Source organism: Coturnix japonica, chromosome 1 (genome assembly GCF_054131305.1).
Source record: "Coturnix japonica strain WE chromosome 1, WE-NBRP24, whole genome shotgun sequence".
NCBI lineage: Eukaryota > Metazoa > Chordata > Aves > Galliformes > Phasianidae > Coturnix > Coturnix japonica.
Window position 1 is genome coordinate 70,181,042 of NC_140663.1, and position 13,268 is coordinate 70,194,309.

The 13,268-nt window shown below is 38.0% G+C and overlaps 1 protein-coding gene across 17 annotated transcripts in view; it reads left to right on the plus strand.

Annotated features, from left to right (window-relative positions):
- RIMKLB (ribosomal modification protein rimK like family member B) overlaps positions 1-13,268 on the plus strand; it is a 53,101-nt gene that overhangs the window by 37,217 nt on the left and 2,616 nt on the right. For 4 of the 17 annotated variants that reach the window (XM_085544532.1, XM_015872164.3, XM_015872155.3 and 1 more), the window contains one exon: positions 864-3,471. In XM_085544532.1, the coding sequence (XP_085400658.1) occupies positions 864-1,327 (464 nt within the window). In that variant the 3' untranslated portion in view covers positions 1,328-3,471. Of the gene's footprint in view, positions 1-863; positions 5,328-5,461; positions 5,539-5,964; positions 6,147-6,780; positions 7,047-8,793; positions 9,329-13,094; positions 13,252-13,268 lie in introns of those variants that run through there. The other 13 variants (XR_014945124.1, XR_014945129.1, XR_014945134.1 and 10 more) reach the window with 13 other exon arrangements.

Genomic DNA, 13,268 nt, shown 5'->3' on the forward strand with positions numbered 1-13,268 from the left:
TTATAGCTCTAATCAATATTTTTGAATCCAGAAAAAGGACAAACCCAGTTGCAATAAGCTGAAAGTTTTATTTTGTGTTATCTGTGCTTAATGTCCAGGGCAGTTTTAGTAAGTCAAAATGCATTACAGATTTTAGTTACTTGTATCTGATGCTGGGGAAATACAGCCTGAAAGATTTTTCTGCTAAATGTTTTTAGCATTGTTTTATATTTTTAAACTTAAGCGATGTGATAGCTGAAGTTTGTGTAATTTAGTACTTACATGATGGCCTGTGTACTAGACCAGCTGAAGTACAGGCAGTGTTCCAGAATTCTTTTGTTAGAGACAGTAACTTATCGCAGCAAGCTGAGAGAGACACAAGCAAATGAAAATGTCCTTAACCCTCTTCCCCCACAATTACATTTGGCAGATCTGTATTCTCATCAAGAACATTAGGTTTAATTTTTCTGGATGATTTATTGTGATAACTTACAAATACATATAGCAAACCTCTACCTTAAAGGAGGACACAAGGGTATATATAGAAAGCCTCTATCCTAGAGGAAGAAACAAAGATGATTTGTTTAGTCATATTTTTAATTCCCCAAAGATAACGAAAATATATAATGACATCTTCACTGTTTTTATTGCTGCTTTTCTAAACAAGCCATAGTCTTGACTTGCCTTTCACAGAATCTTTTGAAGTCCTGCTGGATTTCAAGTTATTAGCAGTTGTGACAAGAAGGTTGCTTTTTTGAGTTGTTCTCCGCACTATGCTTGCAGGCTTGCTTTGGTTCTTCAACTGAGGTACACCAGCTAGACTAGAAGTATGTTGGTCACCCTTGTCCAGTTTAGACACTGAGGTTTTTCTCACTTTTTTCCAGGTGGTGTAGGTATGATGTGCTCACTGAGTGAACAAGGCAAGCAGCTGGCAATCCAAGTGTCCAACATCTTGGGGATGGACGTGTGTGGCATTGACCTACTGATGAAGGACGACGGTTCATTCTACGTCTGTGAGGCCAATGCAAATGTAGGTTTCATTGCCTTTGACAAGGCTTGTAATCTAGATGTAGCTGGTATCATAGCGGACTATGCCGCTTCTCTCCTAACCCCCGGTCGCTTGACGCGGCGCATGTCCTTACTCTCTGTGGTGTCCACGGCAAGCGAGACTAGTGAGCCAGAGCTGGGCCCTCCAGCTAGTGCCGTTGTCGACAATATGAGTGCTAGCTCCAGCTCTGTCGACAGCGACCCTGAGACCACGGAGAGAGAGTTGCTCACCAAGCTCCCGGGGGCTCTATTCAACATGAACCAGCTATTAGCCAATGAGATCAAACTTCTTGTGGAGTGATGCTACGTGTAAATAGATGACCAACAGAACTCTCTTGTAAAATTTTCTTTGAGACCAACTTGCAGTGCTGTTTATTAGAGAAACTCGGAGAAATGAGGAAAGGAGGATCAATCAAGAGAGCAAGATTAAAAGGCATGTGTTCTGTGACTGCTGCCTCTATTTTTTTGCAGAACATAATATTGTGATAATTCTTCAGCACTGTTGTTGTAATGAAGATGTTTAATTTGCAGCCTAAATGGGAGTTTTATTTGGATGCTGCTTTGGTTCTGCAACATATTGCAGTGCATGGGTGTTCACAGGAAAGCACTGAAATATGATTAACTGGAAGATTTTCAGAAAGCTCTGGCAGCTCTCTAGAAACTGTTGTGAATTAATGCAGCAGTTAGTTCTCTCCTGCTCTCTAAGGTCTGATCCTGTAAATTGCTGACTGCCTTTAATTCTCAGTGAGAGTTGAAGGTGTTAAATGCCAGGTATTTAAAACTCCTGGACACCTACTGTTCCCACTCTTGTGGTAAATTCAGCATAGTTTTGAAACCATCTCTTTCAGACCTTACAGAATGTGGCCCTTCAAATGATGAGACAGAGGCGTGTCAGTTGCCCTAATGTGAGCTTCTGTGCAAGTTTCAAATTGGTGCCATCTTGATACTAACTGGCAGATTTGTGTCTGTTTTTCTTTATAAGGCATTTGAAAGAGGATTTCTAGTACCTCAGATTTTTTTCACTTCAAATCCTGAGTTTGGGAGGTATGCAGGGGAATTGGTCATATTATATTGGTGGTAGAAGTGGCATATTTTACCAGTTTTGCATGACTGGAGGAGTTAAACAGCACTGTAATGTTTGGTATACAAAATAATGTTTAATCCAATGTGAAAAGAAATTACACTAGTTTAAAAAAAACAGTGTGCATTGGCTTGTATTTGTTAGTGTTTTAGTCGTTTTGAGAGAGATCTGCAATGTTAATGTTCCCTTTTTTTTTTTTTTAATACACATCCAACACTCCCTTCTCTATGCCTGCATCTTTAACAGTGGCCAAAGTGAAAACACTGCAGACTATTTGTTAAGAAAACACCGAGTTGAAGTCTGTACTATGGGTTTTTTAGTTTGTTTTGGTGGTTTTTTTTTTTGTTGTTTTTTTTGGTTTTTTTTTTTTGAGTGGGGGGGTTTTAGTTGGTTTTTTTTTTTTTTTTTTTTTTGCTTTTTATGGGAGCAAAATGTCATAAGGCGTGGAGAAGCGAAAAGTGATTAGAAATCTAGAGGTACATTAGAATAAAGTTGCAGTTCATACAATACTTAAAAGGCTTACTCGTTCCCCACTGAGAATATTTAAAAGCTGATGTTGTCAGAAATCCAAATTGAGAAGTTCTCAATTCTTCAGCAAATGTGCAACAAATTAATTAAAAAAAAAAAAAAAAAAAGAGGAAAAAAAAAAGGGAAGAGAGCTCAGTCAGAATAATAATAATGATAATAACAAGTATAACCGAGGTCCATAAACATTTAACAAATTGATTCTGTACTCTTATGTGTCTGTGGTGTGAACGCACACACTTGTGTGAGTTTGTGAACGCGCATTTGCTTCGCTTCATTTCATTTTGGGTTTTGTCTATTTAGATCCTAATTTTTTTTTTTCTACGCTACCTGATTTTTCTAAGTTGTTCTGGCTGTGCATTTTCTCATTAGCCTTGAGATGTTCTGGGTAACACATAACCAGAACAGAGATACTGAGTCAGTTGTTCAGTCCCTGTGTTCCCTTCCTCTTTTTCTTCCACCTTCTCCTTTCTCTGTTCTCATTCCATTCCCAGTTTTCTGGGATCATAAAGCCCTGGAACTATATATATATTTATATATACATAAAGATAAGCCTCTTTTTTAAGTACACAAAGTAAAACGTTTACAATTGAAAAACAATCTTGTGAAAATAGGGTTTGTTTGGAGGGGGGTTGTGTGTGTGCAATGCTGCTGTTTCCTGGATACTTTAATGAAGCATGTCTCATGTACCCTCTGAGGCTCTGCACTGCCCACCTTTGCGGCCCCTATTCACCTCTGTGCTGCTCTGCTGTTTTATCTTCACTTGGACCTTAAACACAACTCATGGACACTATGCAGAGAGTCTTCAAGAGGCAATAAACAGAACAGTATTAACCTGCTTTCGTGGAGGTTTGATCATGCTTCTTTGTACAGTTCTTTTTTTTTAAATATTTTATTTTATTTTTTAAATTTTGAAAGGAATGTAATAAAATGGCTTTTTTTTTTTCTTTCTTTCTTTTCTTTTCTTTTCTTTTTTTTTTTTTTGGTAGAATTAAATATTATTATTAAAATCAAGTGTAAGGTTGACTTGTGGTGTTAAGCAGGAGAAGCGGGCTAGCTGGTCCAGCAACAAAAGGGGCTTCAGCAGTCTGGATATTTTCAAATCTTCTCTTCCTAAGCCTTCTAGTGCACAGGTTGTATCCGAAGAATATAAATGTCTTTAACTTCTATGAAAAGCTGCAGAAACAAAGAACACAAAAGAAAGCTGATATTCTGGTCACTGAGCAGTACACTGTCTTTCAGAAACTCTCTTCCCCTTGTGTGTTTATCTAAGGGGAATTTTGAATGTTGGTTCTTTTATTATTTTTTATTGGTATGTGCTTGCACTCATTTTGAAGGTGATGGGTCAGTCTTCACATTTTCAGCATTGGCTGAAAAGCACATGTGGAATAGAAGCAGGGAGCCAGCATATGCTAGCTGGTATAGTAGGAGTTCTGTTGCAACAGTATCATTAAGGCAAAAGAACAAATAACTGAACAATCTGGGCTGTCTTTTAAGGCTCTGTTCTATTTTGTGGAGAAATGTTGTGTTACACAGTAACTTTACATTTCTCTCACCCTTTCAGAATATCCAGGTAACATTTAACATAATAAAATAGATGTAGTAAATAACCATGAGGTTTTTTATTTTGACAAACAGTGGGTTGAGAGACTTACAGTTTGGTTCCTTTGTGGTAAGATACTCCTCTGTGGTTGGTGCTTCCAAAGCAATTTTGGAGATAAGTCTTTGCATAGTGATCAGGAAAGGAAGCAATATTTGAAACGTCAAATATGTTTGTTTATACATAGGTTATTGATATTGCATATGAAAACCCTACTTGAAGGTTTACTGGTACAAATGGACACACTCATCTGATGTACTTACTTGCTATTTATCCGTTGCTTCTTGAAATAGTGAAATGTACAAAATGATATGGGGTGTGGAGGGAGGTTCTTCCTATTACTTAAGTAAAAAAATGTATTCAAGTGTGGCCCGTTGTAACCAGGCCAATATTTCCCATTGAAGGTGAACTTACAGACCTCAGCTTTATATGCTGTATTTCCTTCATTTCCGTATGCTGAAAAACACATGCTAAAGTTTCATACAGTTGCATTAAAACTACCTGCGTATTTGAGTTTGGAATTTTATGCTGGATAAAGTAATGAATATACAGCCAGATTATAATAGTGTTAATACACCTTATAGTGATAGAAATATTTCTGTATTTCTTAATTTTGAAAGAGCCAGTTAGAAACTCTCTTGCTTAAATATCTTACACTAAATACAACTTAAGTATCCTACACTACATCTGATTATTATTTTTTCTTTTTATTTGTAACAGTGGAGACTTTCTTATGTTCAATTTAACATGTTTCTAATTGATGTCTTGCTATGTCAATGTATGGACTGTATCTTAAGCTTTGTATTTCATGCTTTAGTGTGTTTGATAAAAAAAATACCTAATTCAATGTTACAGCACATCATTCATAATGCAATAATAGAAGGTCAATGCTTGATGAGTATGTGGACTGTTGAAGCTTCTTGTTCTGAACTAGTGGTCGCTATTTGTACATTTTCTTCCACTTTGTGAGCTATCTTTCATGCAAGATACTTATTCAGGAAGTATCCTCTGGAGCACCAGTGTACTTCAGATGCAAAGGGTACTTCTTAAGGAGTTATACTGGAATTCAAAATCCAACACATGACATCAGTGACATTTGCTAAATCTTGTCTCCCTTTTGTTGTGGGTATCTGTCAGTTAAATATATAAGTGACTCTATGGGCTCTAGAAAGACTTCATGAAAACAGTTTGCATGTACAATAATCTCACGGCTCACTCTTTTTGAGAAGGTTTATGGGCGTTATGGCTGGTGCAGGATAAACGACCCACTTCTGTTCTCTCTGTGGAGTTGTAGGTGCTCAGACAGGTAACCTCTGTTGCTACTGTCTTTTTTAATTTTTGAATTTTTCACTGTTATAGGAGTTGCTTTAAAATGAACACTGAAGGTTTCATAAACCTTCATAAAGTGTTATAAACTGCAGTATTTATAAGCCAGATTTTCTTTCTTTGTTTAGTGGGTGACTTTTGGAATATTCTGACGGTGGATCTTGCTGTTGGAATCTCCAAGCCTCCCATATTTCTGTTTTTAGTTGAAAATATTTTATTTATTCATTTTAATTGATGGCAGAAATTTGATGCATGAATTTTGGATGGGTTTTGTTGTTGCTTTATTCTGTGTGACTTAATCTCCCTCCTTTGTTTTTTTTCTTTTTTTCTTTTTTTTTCTTTTTTTATAATTTATTTATATTTTCTAACAGTGCACTTTCTTACTGTTCTCTGCAAAAATTTTCAGGAACCAAAAAAGTCAAAGTAATCCAGAGAAAACCTTTCCTTCTCCCCTTTCTGATGGCAAGAATGAGAACTTAAGAAAAATCCTTGAGAATGTTCCTTCCTAAACTTGTCCTCTCAGTAATGCAAGTGGGTAACATGGTAAACGTGGCAGTTTGGTGACATCTAAAATCGCCCTGTTGTCAGGTAAATTGACTCTTTTTCTGGTCTTATTGTAACCTTCATAAGTTTGGTAACTTGTCTGCCTTCCTCTCATTTTCCCTTTTAGTCCATTTTGATCAAACTTCTCGAATGATTTTTTTTAGCAGTGTAATTTAGATAAAATTCTACTTCTTTATTTCCTTTTGTTCTACATGTTGACCTTTAAGAAATCTGTCACTGTCCTTTGCTTTACTCAGATGAAACAAAAATGAGGACAGGGTAGAAGTCTTCTCATGTAGATTCCTGTAATACCTTAATTTCCAAATTCAGCAGAGGAGAATCCAGAGAAGAATACAAGGGGGGCTGTTTTTTTCTATTTATGAAGGATGAGGAATGCACTTGTCTTCAATGATAGAGGCAGTTATCTTCACTGATCTAAGAACTTGTACACATTATCCTTCTCTGATAACTCCTTTCCTTATTCTGTGGTTTCACTTTAAAGGTGGTGAGAATTTCAAGTTTTTTTACTTGAAGTGTAGAGGAGCTTTATACACAGTGAGAAATATTACATAGTTGGAATACATGACTTCATACAGGCTCCCAATATTCCTGTTGTGCTATTTTATTTCCCATGATGTGTAAAGATTTAGTGCTCATTTCAGATGCTTTTTTAACATAGGTTGTTCTAAAAGGAATGTCTCCTGTTTATTTCCAAGGAAACCACAATGGATGTAAAGAGCACGGTAACACTAACTGATAGAGCAAATTCTCAGCTTTAAAATGCTGTTTTTTCAACATAGTCACCATCAGTAGTCTGTCCAGTTTCTGGGAAATCTGGGAAGATCACCTCTTTCTTATCCCAAAAGACTGTGCATCTTGAACTTTGTTCAATGAGGAATTTGCATGTTGCCACTTCATGGACTGCAGCTTTGATTCCAGCTCATGGTGGGTGGCAGCACATCTCATCACCAGTAATGGTGTGATCTAGAAAACAGTCACCTTTAGCATAGTATTGGTTCAACAGATCCTGACAAACTTGCATATGGTGTTTTTTCTGCTCCTATGTGAGCATCTGTGGGACCCACCTGGCACAAACTCGGCAATATTCCAATGTTACCACCATTGTTTCCAGTGCATTGAAAATCGTATTTGGTTCTGTACAAGTTCTCTGTTCATAGTATTTTGATTCATGTAGATGAACAGATCTAGATGCACTTCATTTTGTGGTGTGACAGCTGAGCATGGCTGTCCAGAATGCGACTTGTCTTTTATGTCGCTATTGGCTCTGCTGAAAAGCACTACCCACTGCCCCACTGTGCTAACAGCCCCAGTTTGATCTCCGTAATGTGCAGCAAGCATTGTCAGTGGGCGTGACTTTCTCTGCATGGAGGAATTCAGTTCTACACTTCTGCTTCATATGCACTTCCATGTTAAATGTCATTTTGTCGGACTGCCACTCTGCTGCCATCTGTTCCACGATGACAGAATGTTGTGGAATATTGGCAGGAAGGTTCCGTCTCTGCTGCATACTACCAACATCCTCCTCTGATGTTGTGGGCCAACATAATAAAATAGGAGGCATTACTTTTGGAACAGCCTTAGTATGTACATTAATTACTATTATCATTAAGTAATCTATATTTTTTACTGTTAGTATATATTTTTCTGGAACATAGTGAACTTATCAACGCTTCCATATGTTGCATCTGAGGTTTAACGTGGGAGGAATCATTTCAGTGCCAAGTTTTGCTCAGTTGTGCTAAGAAAAACATGGAATTGCTCTATGTACATCAGTGGTGTGATATTCAATTTCACTGATGTAGTTGAGTGTGTGATTTATGTCTTTAATTTTGCTTTCTAGATAATTTTGCAGACCTGTAATGTGTTCATGTTTCCAGTGCTTTTTCTTTTCAGCCACACCTGCTTCTTGCATCTCAGCATTTGTATACATACATTTGTATGTATGTTTGTGAATCAGCAGCTATAGGATACAGTTGTAATACCTTCAGGCATGTGGTGGTTGGGTCTTCTGGAGGGAGAGCTTTGTGGTTTTGTATTAATGTCTAAAAAATACTATATTTTCTTCAAATTTGTTAAAGAAATTCTAATTAGCTCATAATTTGATATTTCTAATCACATTTCCTACGTGTTACTCAAAGATTTTCTTGGAAGAAATACAGTACTAGTTCTTTGTAGCGTTTGACAGTTAACTTTTTTGGGAAGATTGGTGGAAAATTCATTGCATTCCCCAGAAATTAATTTTAACGTTGCTTAAAATATGATTTTACAGATTGTGCTCATTCTTGCTTATGGAATAGCAACTTTCAAAGCCTTCTGCTGATTCTCATTGTTTTGCTTAAAGCATTAAGAATCTTGTAGAATATGAATAAAACTGTGACATCTTAGACAAAGGATTATAGTGTTTATATTTTCCCATTAATCTAACAATCAGAAGGTCAACAGTAACAACACAAATATTTGTTGCTTTCCCCACCCATCCTAACAGCAACATATGGGAGGAGTAGCGCAACTGTAGCATGTAGGAATTTTTGTGCGTGCCTGAGTGGAAATGCTTGTTTACTGAATAACAAATATGAAAGTATTATCTCATGAGATAGTAGACAGGAAAAGCTGCAGTTTTATTTTGCTAAACTTTTGCACGTTTTTTCCTCCACATAAAATATTTCCACAGGAATGTACTGCTTCTGAAAGATCCTGGATCGACAGTTACGGAGACTGAGCTCCTCTGCCTGCAAGAAAGGTAACAGTAACCAGATTTCACCTTTAGAACACTGCATCGTGCTCCTTGGTCTGGAAAGGCCTTTTCCAAGGTCAGAAGATGAATTTGGTACCCGTGGCTTACTCCTTGGTGCATCCGTAATGCGACTATCAAGGAAGCTGGGTAGATGTTAGTTGAAGAGAACTTTTTTATGATGACTGCTTGAATTTCTGTTACTCATTTTGGGGGAATGTAACTAACGTGTAGGTGATTTCTTTAGGGTTGGTTTCTTTGTTTTTTGTTTGTTTTTTTTTTCATCCGCAGGAGCTGTATTCTCCCTCTTCTGTGGACACCTGTTTCTTGATAATGTCCCCTCCATAATGGAGCAAATAAAGGATTAACCAACAGCAATATAGAATGGGATGATGTCCAGACTCGGATTAACAGTCGTAATGAACACCAGCTCACTAACATCAAGCTCTGAATAAAAGTTATGTGTTCTAATTCATGAGAGTTTGCAGTTCTTCTTGGTGTCTTCTGTAACAGCCTTTCTTCAAATGCTGGTTAACTTCAGAAGTCTGTTGATCTTGCAGTTTTTATATAGCTGAGCCACAACCTGTTGGATATTTTCCATTACGTTAGCATTCGATTCCTTCAGAGATTTAATTCCTAAGAATTCTGAAAACTTTTCTATTAGCAGTTCTCCCAAATGCCTTGGAAGCCTTTGATCAGGCCTTCGATTTTATCAGTCATGTTGCTGAGAGTACAAGTCTTTTGTGAGGCTTTCAAGGAAAATAATTCCTTCCTGATAACATTGGTGACTGCTAGAAAAAGACAGAGCTGTACCTCTATTAACATATTGGGGATTCTTTGTTAAGATAATGTATGTTTGTTATAAGCCTTTGAAAACCTCTGTAACTTGGGCATTCCCAGTTGTGCAAGATTTAAGCAGACAGCTGTACTTTAGTCACAATCTTTTTTGTTTTTCTGGTCATTTTGTTTTATTGCCTCGATTCTCCAACCCGTTCTTTCCCCCTCTGTACCACTTGGTTTATCACTCTTTTTATCTCTAGGTTGTCTCAAGCTCTAGGTATCAGAACTACTCATCAAATCATCTTCCCTTCCACCATTATGTTCTGTTTTGTTTTCCAATGCAGCAGCTTTATATTGCCATTTGCCATTTTCTCTATTGGTTGAGGCATCTGTAAACCAAATGTTTTCTGTTGCTGTGCCCTCAGAAAGGTGCACTGTAATTGCTGAAGGCTTAAAAGGTAGCTGTAATGCTGAAGATACGTGTTTATATGCATCTGAAATTTGGGAACTTTACTGTGTCTTTCAACTAATTTCTGGATGGCGTGTTTTTGTGCTGTTCCTTCTAGGGGAGTGGTCCCATTCAGGATTGCTTCCATTCTGATTTGTACAGGCTGTTCCTGATATGTTTTCTCAACTTGCTTAACTGCTCAGACTAAAGACAGACGTCTTTTTTTCCCATTCACAATATTGTTGTTCTGTTTCTTTAAATGTGGTTGAACAAAACAATAAAGACTTTTTTGTCTCACTGGGGCCAGTTTGGAACGGGTTACAGAAAGCATCATGTTCAGCAAAACCCCATTCAGCTATGGCAGTGTTGTGTTGGCCTAGTGACTGATTTATTTTTAACTGCTTCTCTATGCTCTTATTTCCACTCCCATGGCTTGCCTTTCTGTAAGAGTGAGTATAATACATGGGAAGTGATAGAAAATCCAGGTACGTTTCTTCTAATACCCCAAAGTTCCCATCAGCTGTTGTAATTTCTTCCTTGATTGAGCTCTACAATTTTCCATAGAGTATCTGCGGGAATCACTGTACTATTATCCACCAAATGCCTAAAGTTTTTACTTCTTTACTTGGTCCCTTACATTTTCCAGGTGGAATCTCAATTCCTGCTTTGTCTAGTGCTTGCTATACTGCTGCTGCCACTTTAAAGTCCCTGCAATTAGAATATCATCCTATATATCATCCTGAGGAAGTGTGATTGTGTATAAAAGTTCAACGAGTCCAGCATAAGCAACTATAGGAGAAAGCTTATACCCCTGTGTGAGTCCGTTAAAAATATCTTGTATTCTCTCCCAGGTGAAAGCAAACTTTTGTTTAGCTTCTTCCTACAAGGGAACCATGAAGAACATGTCCTTTATACGTAAAGCTGTCATCTATGGCTGCTTACAGAGTAGCTGTTAAGTTGGCAATGTTTGGGATGGCAGCAGCTATAGGGGCTGTATTAGCATTTAGGTGCTGATAATTGATTGCTAATCACTACTTCCCATATGCTTTCCAGACTGGCCAGACAGTCAAGTTATATGGGGAGCGAGTTCTGGAGATAATTTGTCTTTTCTCTCAGTTTGCTGTAACTTCAGAAATTGCATTTCATACTGCAGTAGTAATAGAGTATATAGTATCATATTATTATAGTAATAGAGTATTGCAGTACATTAGTGATCTTAGATTCAGGGAGTGCAGGGGCTGTGCAAACTGTAGACACTGCAGCACCCCTGCTCCTTTGGGGTTCAAGATTGTTATTTGAGCCAAAAGATCATATGTATGCTGCCTTTTGGCAGGCATTAGATTCACCCACTGAAGATATTGAATCCTAAAATATTTTCATGATGGTCTTTAATTGCAAAGTGAGTAGATTATGCACATTTCTCACCTGGGAGTTATAAGTTGACCCTAGTGGTTTGACAACAGCACTCGATCCATTCACAACAGCAATCTTAACCCTCTGCCACCCAGATTACACTTCTCAGCATCTTGCTTTGTTGGTATTGAAATTTGGGCTCCCAGGTCTATGTCTTTGAGGACTGATTGGTCTCCATATATATGAGCCATCGTAGTTTATCCATTGATATGTCTCTGCTTGCCAGATGAGCAGACCCAATTGACAGCCAGCCATTAGTTGGTTGGTTGGTTGTGGTTTATTTGTTTTTTGTTTTTTTGCTTTATGCCCTTCAGTTTTTCTCTTAGGAAATGAAGGGATTATCTCCCTTTCTCTGAACTGGTGTTGAAGGAGCTGATGTACATTCCTTTTTTCTGTTACTACTCAACCTGTATCACTATGCCTGTGTCATTTCTGGAACGCTTCAGTCAGACCCAAGATAGTGCTAGTAGGCTGACTATGCATTACATAGCTCTGGAGTACCCAGAGCTAATTGCCTTTTTCCTTAAATCAGTTCTCCATCCTTGAGATCCTGTTAGGACATTTTCGAATGTATTTCCTTTTGGTAACTCTGGGTAACTCTGTTCCCTGTTCCGCAGATCTCACCTTATGATATCCACCCCAGAGCTTTAAACTTTGTCTGCTAGTACATCCTCCCAGTCCATTTCATGATTGTAGTTAAAAATGCCATGCATTAATTCTTCCCATGTAGCGAGTTCATTAAAGGTGTTCTGTGTTATCTTGTAATGAATTATGTTCTGTGTCTCTTGATCACATCCCATTTTGCTGCTGGAGGTGATTTAAGGGTAGTTTGGGCTCCTCTAATTAATGGTTTAAGCATTGTTAAATCTAATAGAGCAGATAATGGCACGTCATGGGCCCCTCCTTCCTGTAATGCTTATTTGCAAGTGGCTTTTGTGAAGGCTGTGAGGAGCTCACTTAGAAATTTAATGGGAATTCCAAGGGTTTCTCTTCACTCCATGGGGCCTATTCCCACAGCCCTGTAAGCTACATGGCTGACGATAGAGTGAGGTGTATCTACAGACCCAGGTCTTAAATTTTAGAAGACTCATGGACCTGAGTGTAGCTATTTGCTTCATCCCAACTCTCCATAATATGGTCTCCATCACTTAAGCACACTTTCCACAAGTATTCTGTTTTTCTCTTCTGTATCTCTCTTGCAACTTTGTCAGTTGTAATGGATCCTAGGGGATTGTTCTTATAGTACATTGTGGCCAACCACCTTGGGGTGATATAGATCGGTTTGCTTAGCAACATGGATTAGTACATTATAAGTACCAGTGTGTTAGTTTAACAGAAGTAATTGGTAAGTGATAGTTCTGAAACTTTCCATTTTAGCTTTAGTGGGTGAACAGTCTTATTTTTCCTTAATAACTTTGCACTGGGGACATAATGGAATACTTTTATCTTCTGCCTCAATGATTTTGCCTCACAAGAAGAACCTGAACTCTGAGAGGATATGCTTGCTTGTCAAGTTGCCTGATGCACATCATGAGGAATAAAGGAATGTTGCTTTCTAACACCACAAAGAGAGTTAGAGAGTTTTCTTCCTGGATTTCAGATGACAATTTTAGCAACCCAGATGGGACAGTGGGATTGAAATCTCATGGACCAAAGGACCAGAGTGGCCTCTGTTCAGCACGCATACTGAGTGATTCTCCAGGAGCTCCCCCAAATACCTGCTCCATCAGAACCAGCCACAAGTTGCCTGGAATGTGGTAAGGCACTCATTTTT